The sequence below is a fragment of the Tubulanus polymorphus genome, chromosome 3 (genome assembly GCF_964204645.1).
Source record: "Tubulanus polymorphus chromosome 3, tnTubPoly1.2, whole genome shotgun sequence".
NCBI lineage: Eukaryota > Metazoa > Nemertea > Palaeonemertea > Tubulaniformes > Tubulanidae > Tubulanus > Tubulanus polymorphus.
Window position 1 is genome coordinate 9392773 of NC_134027.1, and position 21241 is coordinate 9414013.

A 21241-nucleotide genomic window follows, 5' to 3' on the forward strand; every position below is an offset into this window, starting at 1 on the left:
AGCAGTAGAAGACGGTCCCTCGATTAACCAATTATCGAAAACCTATAGAATAAACTGAAATTCAGGCTAGTGATTGTTATAGGCTACAATTTGATTAATTGATCAGAACCGGTTCTAAGTTAAAACGTCGAATATTCCCAACTTCTTTTTGAACTGGGCCAAATAGCCAAAATAAAATAAAATTGAATTGGTCTTAGATTCAAGAAGTGTTCGTGTAACACGGTGCATTTTGCCAAGTACACGTCGGTCTGCCGGTCGCAGAAAATCTAAAATTTATTTGTGATTTCTGTATATTTTAATCATGACCTCGGTTCACAAACGAAACGAAAAAGATACGAATGTATCGTACTCATCAGTCGATATCAGAGCAACGCTTAATAAAGCGCTGACCGCTGAATCGGATTGGTCAGATAAGGTAAACCGTATCATCAATCAAGCAGTTTAACAAACTTAAATTGAATTAAATTTTATTGAAATGAATTCTAGACCTGTTTCACATGTTTCAAGTTATTAGTCATCCAACCAAGATGGAGATATGATATCAGAACCAGCAGTCATACCAATTTACATAGTCAGATACGGCAAATCATAAAAGCATCATATTGTCTGAAACTTAATATATCTGTGGCATTGGGAAGCAATTTTTGATTGCTGCGGCCAATGGCAATTGCCCAATTTTGACAGGTTCCAATGCGGCAAATTTACTTCAAAAAACATAGCATAAAAAGAAAAAAAAACGTCATTTGGTATATCGTCGCTACAATCATTACAGTTCCAACACCACTGCTTGCCTACAAAAATAAGAAGATAAAGATATACCATTTTCATAAGATAAAGAAAATTTACAGAACGGAACTGACCTGGCTGCTGGATTTCATTTTGTGCGAATTGATTTTACCGAATTTTTTCATCGATTTTAATGGCCTGGCCTGTCATGAGATAATAGCTAAAATATCGGTAGGTCAATATCTTTCTGATTTATATTGTAGGATGAACTGTTGGATGTAATTTATTGGATGAGACAGATTATAGGTGTTATCATTGGTTTAGTATGGGGTATATTGCCGATGAAAGGTGTTTTAGCCATTATTTTGTAAGTAATACATTCCGATTCATCTGTGATATTGTGTCTAAGTCTTAAGGAGCCTTGTTGATCATAAAAATCTGTAATTATACGGTATAATTATGATCCAGTATCTCCCCACTTGGTTGTGTGGTATATACCTCCACTCACAATGAAGTTGGCTTACTTGTAGTTGGCTTATCCATCCAGGCACTAATATTGTGCTATGTAATTAGTATTTAAATAAACTATGAGACCAGTCTGCTCTGATGAATACTCGAATTATTTGTCATTTTGTTCATTTTCTCGAATGTTTTTTTTTTCCAGATTTTTCCTTATCAATGCAGCCATAGTTTATTTCTACTTCAACTCATTTCAAAAACTCGACGAAGAAGAATACGGCGGAATATTAGAAATATTAAAAGAAGGATTGATGACATCGTTTGCGTCATTTATAGTAAGAATCGCAGTTAACTGAGACCAGTATTTGATATGTTCCTACAATGGATCCACTGTTGGGAGCCAGGACCATTTGGAATATGATAAAATATATGTTGAAAGTCTAAATAAACTGAACTGATAATAAATGATTGTTAATAACTAGAAGTTCAACTAGAGCAATGATCTGTTTTTAAGAACGCTTCCATGTAAAACAAAGCTGACTTATGTTTCGGTTTGCTGTTTAGTTCAAACAACTTTTTGATGTTGTCTTGTAACAGTTGTTTTCCATATTTTCAGGTCACTTGGATCATTCTTTATTCGGCGTTGCATGCGTAGCACGGCAGGTTCAATCTCGTATCTGATGCTAAAATATTACTGACTTTCCTGACTAGATACACTGATCAGTGAATAATTGTAATTTTGGAAGAAGAGCCTGTGAGAGGGGTTCCAGATGAAAGTGCAGTCGTTGCATGGTAAAACCCTGCGAGTATTAAGGACCCATAGCACGTCAAGCGGATTTGTGTATTTGTTGCATACCCTGGACCTTCTTGTGTGTTTTATGGGAACTACTAAACAAGAGAAAAACCAATCAAATGATGGCCGACTCCATATTTTTGTGCAGTTACCGGTACCTTATCATTCGATTGTTGATTTGACTAATGTAAGAAATGAAATAGAAAATTATAGGATTTCAATTACTTAAGAAATCTTCTGGAATTGTAAATTTAAGTGCGACCATTTCTAAATCTTATGTTGATTATGCTTTCTTTGTGAATTTATGGATCTTTGTGAATTATTAATGAGCCATCTTCTACGATCATTACTCTTCATCTACAATGTGTATTTGCCAAATTGTAAATCAAAAAGCAAAAAATATTTTACCGAAGTTTGAGAATGTCTCCTTGATTGTATTAAGCATTTAATGAAAAATGTAATAAAGGATCCAGCTGTGGGTTTATTCGGCGGGGTTCAGATTAAGTTTAGTTTTGAATATAAATTCATAATGCTAGAAATTTGCTAAAAATTAACACATATTCTCATTCACACTACCTTTCTCGATATCATTCTGTACTTATTATGTATGAAATCACTTCTTGGCCTACTTAGCACTTTAGTCTGATCGGGATATTGCATTGCATTCACTTTCTTTCATTCATCATCCGCCCAAAAATCGAAAACAGTTATTGGACATTTTGAAGACAGTTAGATGGATTTTCTACACTTTCTACTTTAAACGTGTATCTACCTTTGACACATCTGCATCCTTGAATCAATTCAAGATGGCTGATTGGCAGCCATTGCTCAATGAAATCTGTTATTGGTTTCTGTATATGTTGACCATTAGGTTTTGAATATTGGAATTATCAGATGGTCAAGCATTTCACCTAGTGGGAATTATGTCCTGGACTCCTAGTTTAATCTACTACCTTGTATAAGCCCATCGTAAAATGTTGTCAATGACCATTCTTCCTAACCTACGCTATTTCATGAGCTAGTAGTCGGATAACAACAATCAAAACTGAACACCAGTCAATTTTACTTTTTAGCATGTCTGGTCACATAAAGGCTGGTGTAATCAAAATCCACAGGGATTGAAGTGAACTAAGTCAAATAAGCAAAACCAAAAACTAAGACCTAAAAACCTAAGACTTGAGGAATTTTGATTCATTAAGAACGTAGGATTTTGACAGGAAGGTCCTACTTATTGCTTGCGTATGTACTTTATGAACAGTCCCTTACACTGGACATCAGTATCGTTTGAAGATCTAGCATAGGAACCAGTACAGGAATATTTACCTTTATGATAGGATCCGGTATACATGATTCTCGAAGACACTGTCAAGGGTATACTTAGTTGCCATATTAATTATTGTAATATTATAATATATATGTAAATGACGATGTTTGATAAATAATAAATGGTTTCAATATATATTTTTTCACTTCAAATTCCTTTTTTGTCCGAAGCTTCAGTTGAACTTAGTATATGAGATGGTAAGCAGCAATCCTAAATCTCACTCACTTGTGTTATATACCTAGTACCATAGAACTCAAATCAATTTGATTTGAGTTCTATGCTAGTACCTAGCAGAAAGGGATCATTCATTTATTACGTATGCATAAAATTTGACATTTTCAACCTCTCTACGCAAAATCGGCCATTTTTTCATATACATAAAGCATTGCATTAAGCAATTGCACTGACCCCTCCCCTAATGCGTACGTAATAAATGAATGACCCCCAAAGAATCCAGCTTTAAGCAAATTACAGTGTAAGGGTAGTTCATTTTCAATGATTTAATTCCCAGCTAAAATTGTAACAACTGCCAAACCCTGAAATTGTAGTTCAATGAAAATGAACTAGAATTCATTATGATTTTGATAATAATAATACTAATGTTTATTTGTCACGTGTATATATAAGTGTAATTACAAAATATGATATCTTGGTATGTCTTCATGAGTATATACATGACCGGATATACTGGAAGCCAAATGTGGCTGAAACCCTAAAATAGGGCAGTGTACCCGTAAAAAAAATGGTGTGGATGATATAACGAATGAGGTGATAGATGATGAAATGAAGCTTACACTTATGCTGAATGATAGCATGTCTGCGTACATGGCCAAAATGACAGAAATTAACATAAAATAATGTGCTATTAATAATCATAGAGATGTATTTGAGAGCTTTTTTGGTAATAATCGAGCTAGAATAGCAGTGGTAGTCGGGTCTGACTGTGGAACTGCGTCCTGGTAGCTATTTTTATATACATGTTTGTAATTCAAAATTAAACTTGACACCTACTATTAAGGGTGTGGCCATCATGAAGCATGCGCCTGCAGTAACACAATACCAAAGTTTTCGAGCGAGCCCTCTTGCCTGTTATGTCATGTGTGAATCTTTCCGTAACTCAACTAAAAATCTTTAGTGTAATGATATTGCGATAATATTTCATTCTATTCTTGAAGCATTAAAAAGGTCCTTATCTTTGATAAGGCTTTCTGCTGTTGATGTTCAGTGCTTTCCATTAAACAGATTAAGTAAATAAAATTGAAATATTTGATTTCAGTAACTCATTTCCTTACCGATATTTCTACAGAAGCGATGCATGCTTCTGCGACAGACCATTTATGAAAGGGAACGAAGATTTGTGAATTTCATGTGAACAGTATTTGAATTTATTCATCTTCAAACATTGAGTATTAAAAAATGCTTGACAATACAATATGTATATTCATATGGTATCTACATAATTATCATCAACTGAACTACTACCAGTAGTAGTGATCAAGTAAAGATGCTAAAAACCAGACTGAATTGAAAACTGGTAAATTCAACTGGATCGCCAAAAGTTGTTCATTCCGGATTACTCCTATAATTTTACCAGTAACTCAAACATTCAATTTCCAACCCTGGAATTTAGGTAAAAATTTGACAATAGTATTTTTTAGAAACCCAAATTAATGTAGGGTCTTATACAGTACACAGTACAAAGGATTTCTGTATCAAGTCTTCTTCATAATGGACTGAATCGCCTTTAAGGGCTTTCTCACAGCTAGAATACTGAATTTGGAAATAAATGAATGTAGACTATGTCATTCAAATATAAAACTGATTTTATGGTACAAACATTTGAATGCACTTAAAATGTATTAGGTCCATATTTGATTGATAATGGCGACTAACATAACTTCAGTTACAACATTATAAAATATACAGTACAAACAAATGCATGAATACTTTCTACGAACGTGTTCAAATAAAGGGCCCTGGAAACATTTTCACCCATCTTGGGAGGGAGCACCAAGCTACAATAACTAAGCAAATGATTCCCTATCGTACATTAGCTTTTAACTAATTAAAACATAACACAAGAGAAGAGAAAAACTATGGTAATCAGCTTAACTACAGAATCCTTTTAAGTTTCAGATATCACAGGAACGTGTAATCCGTTTTGCCGGATTATGACGCTCCCAACAATCGGTGGTGCTCCCGTTGTGCTCAGTGTCAGGGTCACACTGGTGACAATATTGTTAACGCTATTGGATTTCGGCCTCTTGAATATCTGCCTCATGGAGTTGCGAAAATCGCGATTAATTATTACAAATATAAGAGGATTTGCGATGCTGTTCGCGAACGCCAGGAATGTGATTGCAAAGTCTAATCCGTACGAAGGCCATGGACAACCGGCGACCGTGCAAATCATCTGCACGATGAAAGGGGTCCAACAAAACAGGAAACAAATCATGATCGTAAATATCGTTCGCAGGCCCTTCGTATTTTGAAACGTACGCCGCACGCGACATTTCATACGTTCGAGTATAGACGGCGCGGAGCTGCGATGCGGCACGCGCGTCGCGTCGGTGAATACACCGCTGTCCGGGCGACTGACGTTCGACGCTTGCGAAATCGCGTCCGGCTCGAGACACGTCGGGTGCAGGTTGTTGCGACACGTTTCAATGGCGGCGACACGCTTCGACTGTCGGCGAACGACGCGGAATATCCGCATGTAACAGAACACGATCATCACGCACGACGGGATGATGATCACGGACAGCAGTATGATCGTGTAGATCGAATTCTGGACGAAATTCAACGTGCAAATCGGCAAGTTGAACGGTCGGAAGCTGTACTCGCCGAAACCGCGCAGCGGTAAACACGAAAGCATAAGCGACTGCACCCACGTGTAGCACGTGACGGCAATCACTTTGCCGCGGGTGACGAATTCCTGATACTTGAACGGATGGCAAATGCAAACGTAACGATCGACGGCTATAATGGCGAGCGTAGACATCGATTCTTGAAACAGCAAAAACGTCAGCAGTCCGGTCGCCGTGCACAGCGCTTCCTCGAACACTAACGTCTGATAGACGACACAAACCGCCCACGCCGGTAATACAACTAAAGCTACGCATAGATCGGTCGTGGCCAAATTGACGACCATCATATTACTGACGATTTGAAGGCTCTTCACACGCCCGATCGTCGACACGAGAACCAGATTGCCGAAAACGGCGAACAAACCTAGCATCAAAATCGCTACCACCTGCACGGAGATCCAACCGTTCCAGTCACTGTTAGAACCGTCCGGAAGAGTTTCATTCATGTTGATAAACTTTTATGTTTTCAGTCAATGAATTTTATCAATTCACTCAATTCTACCAGTCGATCGACACAAAAATTCGGAGCCAATAATAAGAGTTAAAATCGGTTATCGGTTGCTGATCATGAATAGGCTAAACGTGCAGGTTTTCTGCGACATCGTGATACGGAGTCTTTTGATTCAACGCTTATAGACTTCATACATCGCGACGGCATGCATACAATGTCAAGTTAATTAAAATATGACGCTGTGTATGTCGGCTAAGCAGATAAGCTGTATTCAGAGGAGACTTAAGTTATAGAAGGGCGGATGTCTTGTCGGTGATTTGCGTCATATCAGTATCTATTATACTATCACAATGTCCCATATATCTAATTCGGATTTAACCTGAAAGGAAAAAAAAAACACTTAATCAATAGTTGGACAAAATAGAAGGCATCTATGACTTCATATAAAGAAGAGAGAAAACATATCGTGTGATTAATTTTAAATGAAGAACCCTGAATCCGATTGAGGCGACTTTTGTTTCGCCAATGGGTTCAGAAAATATATCTAATATCTGAAGGGAGTGGTCCGGGCAGCCTATTGATACCAGCATAAACAGTCATTCGTTTTGCTATTTTGCCTAATAAAACTAATAAATAAATCTAGCATATTCTTCCTGCTAATCAATTATCCATTTATCTACCTGCTCATGTGGCTTACAATGCAACTGACTAAGTTTTTTTTCTAAGAAAAGCATCATCTGCTTGCTATTCCTTGGGCCTTCTTACGGCGGTAAGAATATTGTGGCTTATCGCGCAGCTGACAAAGTTTCTTTTTAAACAAAAAGCATCATTATCGTTGCCAGGTAACCGAATGCAAAGCCGCCGGAGAGTTGTTAGAGCATCAAAATCATCAAACATCAGCGAGTCAGGAGTGTCATGCTTATCCTCAAGATGACCTAGGGGCAGTGTGCTAGCATCATTATTATCCTAAAGTAACAAGGCAACGAAGGTCGACTACCCACTTAGGATTGATACATTTTATGCGCTGTCGAGACTTGTGATAATTTGAATACATGGCGTTGAAATTTGCGGGCTACAACATCCAGGCGTTATATTGAATAACTCCTCAATTTAAAGACCAAAAGAACATTTCCCTTAAGAAGTCAATTAGAAAAGTTACATCAACATGGACAGTCAAAGCATGCTCTCAAAAACAACAAGAACAAAAATCAAAATAATCCTTAGAATTATTTACCATGGCTTATAAATCATACAAAATCTTTTGTTAAATACATATGTATGCAGCTGCAAAAGCTGATTATTGCAAAAAAAGAAAGCTTACCATTCATTATAAAATATTCATCACCCTCACAATGAAACCAATCTTTCACGGTGCAGCGTGTCTTCCAGTGTTGTAATTACTTCGTTATATGACAGTGTAATCTCATCAATCGCTGAAGCTGAGATAATGAGAAAAAACAGACAAATATAGCTGCAAAGCAAATATGGCACAAAATATCTCTACTTTTTCTTCCAAAAAATGAAAAATTGTATGTAATTTGCCTGAAGTATTACATTTTCACCACTAAATATCTGTTCTAAGACAAAATACCTGTCCCTTCTTTTTAAGTATATTACTTCATGCTTTACTAACTTACTCAGAAATTTACCCAATGAACTTATTCTTCCCTGGCAGTGGAACCTCGTTAGAACGAACTCGGATATAACGATTCATCGGATATAACAAATATAGAATTTCGTCGCAAGTAAGAAAATTCAATTAATTTCATACTGGATATAACGAACTATCGGTTATAACGAACATATTTTCTGGTCCCGTGAAGTTCGTTGTAACGAGGTTCCACTGTATGCCTCTTGTTTCTAGTAATTCCCTCAAACCTGACGATGATCTCTAGTGAGTGTCCGAAACGTTGTTCATTTTGATTGCAATTCTTGATGCCGGCAAATAAAATTCGTTTCTAATCTTTTAAATTCTGTATATAGTGGGTTTTGAACTTATTATCTGTTCAGTGAATTAACGAATGTGTACAATTTTCCGGTATAAGCGATTAGTCATAAAATCAGTCCTATCCCAAAACTGTTGATGGTTCCTTGAACAGGGTGGCCACCTTCCGCCAATTCACAAATTCCCTGAGCTTCCCTGATTTTTCCATGTTAAAAAAAAAACAAAATTCCCTGAATAAATCCAAGGAATTTCTTGGTTTAAATTGTTACAATCTAAACATTTCTTTATGATCACGTAGTGATAAAGAAACGTGTGATCAATAACACACCCATATTCCCCAGTTTTCCAGGTTTTTTTAAACAAAATTCCCTGAGTTTTTCGCTGATCAACCCGTTTGATGACCACACAATAGTAAAATGTTTAAGTTGTAGCTGGACCCTTTATCTATATCTAAGATGGTTACCAACGCGCACGTATTTCAAGTTACCATGAACTCATGAATTCATAGGCTAATTAACTATATCACTGTGACTAAGCAATTAATATCTTAATATCACTTAAGTGTTATCACAACGAATTATGACTTACATAATTTTTGAAATTGGACTCAAAGACTGCCTTCCTTATTTTGTCATCAGCATCATCGCATCATCATCATCACATCATCATCAGCATCATCGCATCGCGTTTCATGGTAGACGCACGCAGCAATAAACCGATGATGATAACAACGGCAGTTTTGATTAAATATCGCAGCCGAAAATGACGCGCGCAACATAAGCTCTAAGTCTACATGCTGTTAACATATACACGACAACTTGTTGTAACTAAGGTTTAGGCTGATCGTACGTATAATGAAACATGGAATCATCTATATTCAGGGCTGCCAAACACTGAAAAGTGCTATCGGTAGCAAATTGATTTTTGTTCAGTAACATTTTATTGAAATGTGAAAGAAAATGTTCAAATTAATCAGTAATCGACAGTAAGACCCTCAGTAACATCTTTTATATTTCTGTATGCATCAAACAAATCAAATCCCTATTTCTTGTTATAAAATAGTAACAAATACAGGAACAGTTGGCAGCTCTGCACATTGGAAAACCAATAAAAAATCAAGCCAACTTATAACTATCAAACTTGATGTTGGTTCAATCTTACTAAATGCATTCAATGGTAGATAGACAAATGATTAAGTCTTACAATAGATTAAGAAGGACAGACTGTCAAAATAATAACAAAGAAATTTTCTGGTGATTTTGAAAGAAATATTTGCTTTCTTAAATGAAAATGTTTTTTCAATATGAACCTCGTTAATACACACGTATATCATATCATAATACATCAGGCACGATTTGCTAAAATGTGAAAACAGAATTTAACTTGAATACGAAGAACTTGGAGATCACTCAGAAGATACCATAATGAAAACTGACAGATTTTTACTAACAAAATTGCTTCTCTACAACAGCACAGGCCATACAAAAAATAAGTTGAAGTTAGTCTGAAATAATTATTCTGTTTTTTCGTTCTAAAAAAGTCTATTCATAATAATTATGATTAATTCAATTTCAATTTGAATAAACCAGTAAATAAAACATATTATCCATGGTGATTGAGAAAATAGATAAGGAAGAGATTATCAATTTGTAAAGAAGATCAATCAGCGTAATAATAGGAGTTTCAGTAATTACGCCACCAGTATCATCATATCTCAAGATCTCGAACGAGAAGAGTCTTCTGGTTCATCTTTCCGTAAGTAGGTCTCCGAACAAAATCTGTCAACAGGTTTGTCGATTCACGCAACGTAACCATGGTAATGTAATCAAAGCGACGAGAATAAAAACGGCTTATTTTCTCGTCGTGATTTAATGATCAACAAGCTTAGAAAACCTACAGTCATCTCAGATTAAAAGGTCAGAATAAAATATAGATTTCTATCATAGAGTAGACTCCAATTGAGTCGGATAGCCGTTCAACTCAGAAGATGTTTGTTGAAGTATTTTTATCACAAGAACATAATATCCAACTCTGATATCGCTCATCAAGTTGGACACATGTTTTATAACCATCATCCTTTTTTGAGGTGGTTGACGGACAATTAAGAACGTAGAAATCTTAACATGCCATGCGTGTATAGAAGAGAGCACAATAATGGCAATTTTGAGAAATTAATATGACATTTTGTTGCCGTCAGTATAAAAATATATCAAAGCCTACTGGTATTTACGATACAGCATCGGAAAAAGCTGTCGCTTGCCGTTGTAAAATTGGAACCCTGACTTTATAGGTTTTCGGTGTGCTCTTTGACAACCGACCATCTGGGAAAGGTCTTTGTGCGTTTAACATTCAATTAAATGTTTAATTAATAGTTACTCCACTGTAACAAGAGATGCTAGTTAAGGCAGCAACACTCAAGCAATGAAAAGTATGCACGATCGATAGTTGCACTCATGTTTTTCAATCAAATCATCACACAATCAAACCAGAACACAAATATTAGAACTATCGCAATAGAGTTTCTAATTTATTAGTCACGTAGGAGTCCGCCGTATATTTTGTTTGTTATTATACAATGACATACAGAGCACTCATCATTAAAATTCACGTAGTAGCCAATAGGGGCAACATACTATGATTTTTCATACTCGTTCATATAGAATATACCTAACTTAGGTTGATAATTAAAACAAACAGACCTCGATGCAATATTCTAAATTTGAAGATTTAAGATTTAAAACAATCACAAAGCGCCATCTTTTTGATTGATCAAAATGACATTGTAATCGTCAGGAAAAAGAAAAGATTTGGAATGTCAGGTACTTACCCAAAATATCCCCTTCTGGATCGCAGAAATCTTTCGCCTGACTAATTCTTTGATTTATTTGGTCGTATTTGGTGCGGATGGTGGCAACATTGTTATGTACCTGAATCAACGAATAAGTGTTATATTTTCATACTCTACATTAAACTGTGCTTTTTTTCCCATGAAAATAATCTCGAAAATACCTGTTTGAAATCGGACAATTTTCCGTGGACTCGTTTCAACGACGGGCCGAGTTGCCCGAACTCCGGACGAACGTGAGTGCACCATTGGCGAACGTCTGCCTCGAAACGGTATGAAAAAGCAGCCATCACTTGTTCCAATTCGGACGACACGACTTTCAACTGCTTGATAACCTTTTCTTTCGCTTGATCGTCGCGTTTCGGGTAGAAAAACTTCCAACGATAGAAGGGAAAAAAATCAACCATCAAAAAGTAAAAAATCCACCGAAATATTCTAGGATTTGATGGTGGAGCCAACGGAGAATTGAAATTTTGATATCCGGGTAAAATTTCTTTAAAGCTATATTTCAAATACAGTAGACTTTGCCCAAGTCGGATTCAATAATTTTTATACCTGTTCAACTCACATGTTTTTAAATATTTTGTTGTAACACTGATATGGTATCAGGACAATTGCCCCCCCAAATCAAATCTTTTTCATTTTTTTTTTTCTAACGCCTCAACCTGCTAAGCGCCACACAGGGCATTATAAGCAGGTTCGATGTTTCTTTTTCCCAATCGGGGAGAGACCAGAGAAGAACCTTCGACCAAGAAACTCTGTCGCCACCAGGGTTTGAACCCATTAACCCTTGATTGACGAGACCAGTCTCAGAAATCTTTTTAATCTTAAAGTAACACAGATATTTACTTCAAATCAATTAGACAAAGTGAACTAATTCTAGCTAATTACTCTAGGACTGCTTTAAAGTTTTTGATTGGCTGAAGTAACACTAAAACTAATTCCAATAAATTAGCCAACGTGAAATAATGGACTAATAAGTGGACTTATTAAGTTTTCTTTAATTTGGTAAGTGAATTATAATTACACAAGGACTGATTTTAAGTTTTTGATCTGCACACAACATCAGTAATTCTATATCTTATAAATCTATATTCAATAATATACAAATGAATTTCTAAGTAAAGTATATAGGTGGTGTTAATCCAAATCAAAAAGTATTTTATTCGGGGGGGGGGGGGAATTGTCCTAGAATCCACTGATATACATAGTATCCAAATTTGATATCACTTGAGCAAAGTCTTCTGTAGTTAAATGTAATCTTGACTACTGTAGTTAAATGTAATCTTATACCTGTTTTCTAATTTCTTCTAATACTTCCCGCTGTTTTTCATAATTTTCTTGCAGCTGTTTCGCTTCTTTGATGAGCTCTTCGAATTTCGGCACAGCGGGTATTTCCTTCTTACTATAGCCCTGCTCTTTCCACGCTTTTTCAACCTTCAGCTGGCGATTCTTCGGCAAAACATCGCTAGTTCGCGGAAATAAATCTTGAGAAGGCACCATCGGAGCGACCAGGTCCATATAGTAACAATCGCGGTGATATTGCTCTTCAAGAGACATCCCCGAACTAAAGAACAGTAGGTCATTCAACATATCAATATGTAACTAATTTCTTGGTGAAATAAATATTATTATCATTATCATTATTACTATAATCATCACTATTATATGCTGAATAATTCTTGAATTAGATTACTTTTTAAGAAATCTAATCTTAAAGAGTATTTATTTATCAAAATCAATAAATACACCTGAATGATTAAACATGCAAATGAAAGTTTGCATTTTGGCAGGTTTGTAATAAAGAAATGTGTGATCTTTTTAATACATCAATTACCTGACAATTCCAGGTTCTTGGTTCAATCCTTCGGCTGCATTTTGAGAAGTTACAATGATATTCAACAGGCTGTCCCAGTAATTGGCCTGTTTCGATGGAACAGCAGCCCCCTAAAACCGCAGAAAATAAGTGATCATCCTCTATAGACAAACTTACGATCCAGGCCCCTTCATCTTTTTTACTTTTGTAATTAATTTGAAAACTCACCCTCACAAGTTCTATATCATTCGAATGGCAAAAACCTAATGTTGATGAAATGGCAAGAATACCTAAATAGAAAATTCAACAGTTAAATCAACAACGATTAAAGTTGAACCATGTACCAAACTTATAGTTGGATAGATGAAAATCTATTTCTAAATAACAATTGATTTGTTTCATAGAAAAACAGAAAAAAAGTCAGAAGCTAACGCTAGTAGAAGACTACTGGATGGATACTTACGTTTAACAATTGTCTCATTATCTAAATGTCTTGTATGTACAGGATCAATGAGACGACCGATTTCAGAACTGTACCTATAAAGCAGAGTATAAGCTTATAAGAGAAATTGTTCAATGGTTTTTGCTACATAAAATCGAAATTAGTAGTACTGAATTTTTGGAATGAAAGTTCTGAATAAGACACAGGTGCGTGGGAAGCAATTTTCTATTGCTGCGGCAAAATGCTGATTTTTGACAGGTCCTCATTTGTTGCCGCGGCGAATTTACATAAATTTCGTCAAAAAAATGGTATACAAACACAAAAATGTCATTCATTAAATAATTGCCATTCGGCCGCTGAACTTCCAATCCATCCAAACGCCACTGTTGAGAAATAGTCAACACATACTTTCCTAGAAGCCACTGTAGAATTCTTAAACGTGCTTGCCCGGGCTGATAGAGTATCTCTGCAACGCACATTTCATCGAGATCATCGGTATACGGACATCCGAGCACCTTTAAAGAAATTGATTGTAGTATAAATAAAAATGGATTGGATTGAATTTGATTTTTTTATTTGAAGATGAAACCTCCGCGAATTTCGTTTCACGAACATTTAAATTTGGGAATGGAACTGTCACACTAGCTTATATCATCGTTTTACTTATATCATGGGTGAGCATCAATAAACTAACCCCGAGTCGGTGTTTAAATGAGTTTGAAAGGTGTTCAAACGCTGTGGAAGTGCTCTTATCCATTTTTGAATCGGACGCCATGTTGTTAGGCACTAAATGCAATGTAGCAGAAGAAGCTGAGCAAAGTGGCTCGAATACCCAATATTGGGTAGAAGTGGGTGCAAGCGATTGGATTTCGATAATATTCGAAATTGTGAAACGAATCAATATTGCTTTTGCAGCATCTTTAAGTTGGGTTTCAGGTTGCGGAATTTACCGGAAAATAATGCGGAAAAAAATTTGAACTGTCAGATTTTTTCCAATTTAGTAAAATCTGAATATGAATAATAATAAATAATTCTCAGTGCAAGATTCCAGGTTAAAATGGACCAATATTTTATCCGAATCAAGTGAAGATCCAGATAAAAAAATCCGAATTCAGCGAATTCTACTGAATGTAAGAAATAAACTCCTGAACTATCTATGGAGGATAGATAAAAGACAACAATTCTTTTTTCTGATGAAATTCCATTTGATTTAATATTCAATGAAATTCTGAACTATCATCTGATAATAATAATAATAATAATAATAATAATAATATTGCAAGTAGAAGGTAGATCAATGTATCATGGTATATTATCATTGAATATTTTCTAAATGACGAATATTTTGATCACATAAATGCCACAACTCTGGAATAAAGCTAATAAGCACCTATCATATCGATGAATTTCAAGCACTTTGAGACCAGATTTCAGTTCCGAACGATATAACATCAACACATCTTCTATACTACACTTTAATAATAATGAATAGTTCAACTGTGATATCGATTTGTTGAAAACGTAATACGATATAGAAATTAAATCAATTGAAGTCTGAAAAGTTATTCGTTTACTGAACGAGCCCTGAAAAAAACGTCTCCCTTTTAGTATTCCTATTAACTTTTATGTGAATGCATAAGTCGTATGTCCAACATTTAAAGCCTAGCATACATCGACAAACTAACTGGAGATAGATAACAAGTTGCAAGTATACAAACTGAACAGCAGTTTTCGGTGTACAAACTGAACTGGCTGACTATTGAGCAGCTGGTTGTACTAACTTACGGTGATATCCGCCAATGTGCGCGTTCCATAATCAACAACGCATGACGCAACTGACTAAACCAAAGCAATTTGACACGTGACTTGGGATGCCCTGAAGAGTATATGCTAGATCGCAGTAGCTGTTGATGTGGATCTATGCTGTGGATCTAGAGACTAGCATGAGCCATGCGGGGTACTCGCTCACTAGCAACTGGATTCGATCATCACTTGCTATATCGATGTAAGCTAGGCTGTCTTACAACTCTGTTCCTCTATAGTTCGTTCCTAGGCGCTATACACGCTTTCTTACTCACAAAAATCCGACACTTAAATACTGGCACAAACAAGAAAGAACTTCCGAAGGCGAGGAAGACAAGTTGTAAACCAAAGAGAAAATTTGGTAATAACAGAACCGGTATAGATTATGCTTAGATAAGGACTCAGTTCCGTAGACTATAGAACTATGATAATTCTTGGTTATGATTTTTACTCTCGGGGGTGGATCCAGGGGTGGATTTTTTAATAACTAAGATTTTGAACTGACCAATACACCGCACAGTTTGCCAGAGTTAGTCACATACTTAACAAAAACGAACCGTACCATTTGATATCATAATGATGATAACAACAATATAAGTACAAATACAATAAAGAACAAGATGTATGAAAAGAATGTATAAAAAATTATGCCTAACAAATGTAAAATGCCATTCACAGGATACACCAAAACAATAACTATTCATAAATACATAATACATAAAATGTACACACATAATAATAATACATCCGAGTCAGTCCTGAAAAGTAACTACCAAATAGTGAAATTTCTTCTTACTAAGAGATCCTAGTAAGTTAATAAATTTTCTAAATTGAATATTAGTATTTGAATTGAAAAATATATCATAATATACATTACGTAAAGTGAAATATACAGCCTGTGATGCCTGAGTTTTTAACCAACCAAGTTAAATACCGATTCAGGAAGAATAAATAACAATGACCGCCTCCGCAATCGAGGGGTCATCCTTTAACTCTCAATAGTGGAACTCGATCCTGGTATACAGTTTCACGCCAGCGATTTTTACTCTAGACCACTTTGATGAATTTACGCGTAAAATATGATTTATACGCGGAGGAACCTAGCAATTCTAAGTATCTACAATATTGATTGAACTCGAAATTATCGTTTTTCTTTTAACATTCCTTCATATCTCTAATTAATATATAAATAACTCCTTAATGGACAAAAAGAGCATGAACATGCATTAATACATTCAGACTGATGAGAAAACCAAATTATCAGTAGCGTTTATCCTGGTGGTTGTGTAAATAGAAAGATATTAGGCCCTCATATGTTATTGCTATAGACTTAAGCTTCATACTAAACGTGACACAAAGATAAGACATTTTTACATACGGTCGACTTTACACCGAGTCAGAATACCGGTATATGAAAAACTCGTGTTCTTCTAGGTAGGCTATGTCACCACCAGTCATCTTAACATAATGTTTAGGTGAAAAGATTTACATCAAAGGCTTAGTTGCTCCAAAAGAGGGATAAATCGATTGATATCGTGACCTTTGAAGAGTCCGTTTTCAAGAATTTTAGAGATAAAATGTTTACATACACTGATATTCAAACGAAATGTTGTTTACACGTAGAGAGTACATGATAATATTCATTATGATATTGAAACGCATTACATCAATCAGTTTCAAAACACAGGTCATTCATTTTTTCGTATTCACGAAATACAAGCAGCTCTCTAATTACTCGTTTTAAGATCAATCTTTTTTAACTGGCATTACATATTTATGCATACACGGCACCATTCACAGTCTTACCTATATAATTTTACATCACAACAGATTTTTCAGCAAGTTATAATGTTATTATAATACATATATAAATATTATTATACAACGAATAAGATATGAACATCGAAATATTCTCATATTTCTGACTGTGAGCGAAAAAACTTCAGAATACGCAGATAAAGAGTCGATATGCTCGCCGCCCGCGTTCAAAGCCGCCACGGAGGCATTTTTTGCAGCGAGCAGTAACTATGCCAGTAAACCGAGCCGCTGCAGTTTAGCCGACAGAAATGTGTGAATGATAAATACCAACGGTTTAGGGCAACTGTGCATGTCCAGTTCCTGAAAGATCGAAAACAAGATTTGATTACAAAAGTGTACCTTCAATAAATTCCAGAGTGTCGAGCGGTGGTGAGATTCAGAAAAAGGCTATAGTGGACACAATGCCACTTGAGTACAGGTAATTTGTACGACATGCTTCCATATACATTCATGGGAATAAAAGACTGGGTTAAATCCTGTTCAACGAAGATGCGTGGTCCAGTAAAATTTAGATATTCTAAACGATGCCCAAAGAAATTCAACAACTGAGCAAAGTTGCAAACAAGGCCTTATTCGTTCAACCAAGAGCCTAATCACAGATTATCGTACTCACCTGTTCACCTTCTTCACCAAAATCTAGCCAGAGCAATCGATGGCTATCATCGGCTGACATTCGCAATTTTTCATACGGATAATGCCATAAAATGTGAGACTTTCGACCGTCGTCAACGCGTACATCGGTCAGCGTAAATCCTGAATCGTAATTCACTGTTAGACGAGCTTCCTGCGCTTGCCACGATACAGCTGCAATTAACAATGATTTACAGCTGTAGTACAAGTTATAAATTGAATCTACCCTGGGTATTTCATAGATCAGCTCCACGACTATACTCCTGTCAGGTCAACTTTGTTCATCTAGTCAAAATCTTTAATTGCGTTCATTTTCAAAATCTAACAATGATGCTCAAGATCTTTTAAAGTTTGTGGACCAATGCTTTTGAATGTTTTACCCGATATTTCGAAAAGTATTGCAAACTTTGACCACTTTACATCATCAGCTCTTAAAACCTATCTTTTTATTTATGCTTATGGCTAGCTACACTTTAATCATATCCCAGTAGCATAGCTATGTGTGAGTGCCATGCAGCAGGATCTTACTGAACTGAATAAGGCACCAAATATGCTAAATGATAATAACAATACAGTATAAAATAATTTTCATATTCAACAAAAGTACAAACCTTACTACAATTTCATGATCTAAAATTTGGATAGAATATTTCAATCTTATATATATATTCTCTCAAATGACTGATACTGGTGTTGAATCAACATTTAGAATTAACACCGACCCGGGTTAATGTTTACCGTAAACTAGGCCTACTCTATAATACCAGGCTCTGAAGAAGTGTAATTTGTAACTTACGACAACTTATTTCTTTGGTCAACAGAGCAGCTGTATGAGAGCCTTGGACTAGTACCCGACACCAGGTAGACAGATCACGTTGCGACTCCACACGGAAGCTATGCGCCTCAATCCCCTGTTTAGAACCAGTTCGCGTGCCGAACGTGAGTATCTCATTTCCACTGAGTGGTGTGATATGCTTGCCAGAATGTACTAGCCTTTGAAAGAACAAAAATACAAGGGAAAGCATTAAAGATGATAGAAATGTCTACCGGTAATAGAAAAACACAAATTAGACTTATTTACCGTATTTCATTTAAAAAACAAACATTGCCCAAGTATGCGCATTGTTCCTAACTTATCTTATCAATCATGCAACTCAAAAAGAATTCTTAACAGCGTACCTTGTAGCTATCATCGGATGAGTCTGAAATGGTGTTGCCCATTCCTCTATATTCCATGGGGCCGTATCATAGAGAAGCATATCTTTTTCTGTAACCGCAACAAAAACTGGCTTCCAGGTCGGATTGCCTTGTTCGCTATGTATCTGAATTCATAGGATAAATAAATGCTTTCATCATCTGTGTGTAACAATTCAGTGCAAGAGGAAAACTATCATTCATAAGAACGGATTTTTACCTGTTCAGCTAACCAACCCATATGCGACACCTCTTGACTGCGTGGGCCTTGACTGAGAATACGATTAGCTTCGCCGATCGCTTGTTGAAGCAACATATTCACATTCGAGTGAATCGCGTTGAACCACGATGTCGCCAGGCCCGCCTCGGGACAACGCAAAATGCACGAACTTTTGCCGTCCGGCGAATGCAGTTCGATTGTTCGATTTTCCGGATCGGGCATACTTAAATTGCGACACAGGTAACACAGTTTTAAAGGTATCGTTTTCTGTTCCGACCACGTCGATTTGTCCTTCGACGGCGACTCGCTGCCCCAACCGAGATCGTTGAGCGCTGTAGTCTTACGAAAGTAAGGCGTAACCTCTCGGAGGTACTTCACTGAAAATAGGAATGTTTCCATTTATCAATTTGCATTTCAATTTTCAGTTTGAATCTTTTATCATTTGGAACCTCCTTATGCTAAAAGGGCCTAGTATCTTCCCAAAAATGCCCTAATTTTGTCATCCTTGGATGAGTTTTAAAAGCCAGATTTTCCAGCATTTTTAGCACTGGAAATTAATTAAGGAGGTTGATATTTTGCCAATATGGCATTATTCTTGTAAAACTATTTATGCCTATAGTTCATTCAGATTGGTAACTGGCATACTCAACCAGTTGTGCTAGGCCTATGATAGGCCTAGCACATACTCGGTTGCTCGGGACCTAGATAGAAAATCCAATAAATGAAGAATTAAGATTTGGACCTACCACCTACTGACCAGTTTACAACACTACCATCAGTTCTAGCTGCTAGAACTAATAGGTAAGCCTATATACTGCAACCTAACCCTTATCTTAAACCTTAACCAAACCTTAACTCTAATCCTAAAATCTTACTTGACCCTTTTTCTAACCTTAATTGTAACGAATCAGAACTTTTTTATGTAAGAGCAAAATATTGTCTACTACAAAAATACTAATACTACGAAAAGCAAAATACACTGTATTTATTTCCATCGATGGTTTAACTTTCTGAAAATGGTTCCCTCAACAATACTTGAAAGGGCTGTAAACAGGGCTGAGATAAGCTACCTTCCAGATCGACGACTTTGCCCGCACGTTTCAGAGCGCGGACAGCTTCATCGTGCGTCGCGTCTCGCAAATCTTCCGCATTCACCGACAGAATGGCGTCGCCAACGTATAACTTCTCCGTCTTATCGGCGGCCATTCCCTTGAAAATCTTACTGATCAAAATCGGCATTTTGTTTTCACGTCCGCCTTTGATGCTTATTCCGAGACCGTTTTGCTCTTCTTTGATGACGCGTACATGGCGACGCTGTCCAGCTATGCTGTCCGGTAGATCGTTGGTACCCGCCGCAGCTGTGCCTCCCGTCGGCCCAGAAGCGTTAGAAGAGTTATTTGTAGTCGATACGGGGGATGAGGAATTAGCATCTTGATGATGATGGTTGATTCCGTTGGCGTTATTGTGATGGTTATAGATCTCGTCACGGCCGTGCGATGAACCATTCGACCACGATCCGTTGATATCGGGATGCTCGTCCAAACTGAGCGTCAGGCAGTCTTCGTTCAGCGTAACGTACACCCTGCACCACTGCTGGCGCACGAAAACCTCCAGCATCCCAGAACGAGCAACTCCCGACGCCATCTTGTCATCGTACTGTGTCCGTTTCGTAGTCCGTAGACACTTCGGCAAGGTTGGGTTCGAATCCATTCCATTTATTGGTTCGAACCCCATAAAATATATTATTATTCATCGAGCTCGTGGGTTCGAATCATTTATTTCTTAAGGGATTATGGAGATTCATCAATGCCTATTTATCAATTTTTGGGTATTCATAATTAGGAACAGAAAATAATTTTCTGACTGCAAATCTAACTTTTGACGTTTAGTAGATGATTTTCCCACAGG

At 36.6% G+C, this 21241-nt stretch overlaps 3 protein-coding genes across 3 annotated transcripts; 1 reads left to right on the forward strand and 2 right to left on the reverse strand.

Moving 5' to 3' along the window:
- Positions 1 to 233: 233 nt before the first annotated feature.
- LOC141902712 (GEL complex subunit OPTI-like) lies at positions 234 to 4536 on the forward strand. The gene is made up of 4 exons (XM_074790553.1): positions 234 to 415; positions 990 to 1093; positions 1391 to 1520; positions 1802 to 4536. Exons 1-4 carry the CDS (start codon positions 302 to 304, stop codon positions 1838 to 1840), a joined length of 387 nt encoding a protein of 128 aa, XP_074646654.1. The 5' UTR covers positions 234 to 301; the 3' UTR covers positions 1841 to 4536.
- Positions 4537 to 4676: 140 nt separating this feature from the next.
- LOC141902705 (beta-1 adrenergic receptor-like) lies at positions 4677 to 6615 on the reverse strand. The gene has a single exon (XM_074790548.1). The coding sequence runs from the start codon at positions 6613 to 6615 to the stop codon at positions 5428 to 5430; it is 1188 nt and encodes a 395-aa protein (XP_074646649.1). The 3' UTR covers positions 4677 to 5427.
- Positions 6616 to 6867: 252 nt separating this feature from the next.
- Positions 6868 to 20978, reverse strand: LOC141902713 (beta-2-syntrophin-like). The gene is given in 15 exon segments (XM_074790554.1): positions 6868 to 6999; positions 7942 to 8059; positions 11393 to 11492; positions 11575 to 11784; positions 12704 to 12977; positions 13248 to 13357; positions 13455 to 13516; positions 13690 to 13763; positions 14077 to 14183; positions 17557 to 17589; positions 17903 to 18093; positions 18716 to 18912; positions 19099 to 19233; positions 19287 to 19710; positions 20404 to 20978. Coding segments are annotated over 14 exon segments (2583 nt in total). The 5' UTR covers position 20978; the 3' UTR covers positions 6868 to 6999; positions 7942 to 7967.
- Between the last annotated feature and the right edge of the window lie 263 nt (positions 20979 to 21241).

Excerpts from the sequence above, each read along its gene's own strand:
- LOC141902712 (XM_074790553.1), top strand. The coding sequence starts at position 302 with ATGACCTCGGTTCACAAACGAAACGAAAAAGATACGAATGTATCGTAC. Across the intron at positions 416-989 it reads AATCGGATTGGTCAGATAAG|GATGAACTGTTGGATGTAAT; the intron begins GTAAACCGTATC and ends TTTATATTGTAG. Across the intron at positions 1,521-1,801 it reads CATCGTTTGCGTCATTTATA|GTCACTTGGATCATTCTTTA; the intron begins GTAAGAATCGCA and ends CCATATTTTCAG.
- LOC141902705 (XM_074790548.1), bottom strand. The coding sequence starts at position 6,615 with ATGAATGAAACTCTTCCGGACGGTTCTAACAGTGACTGGAACGGTTGG.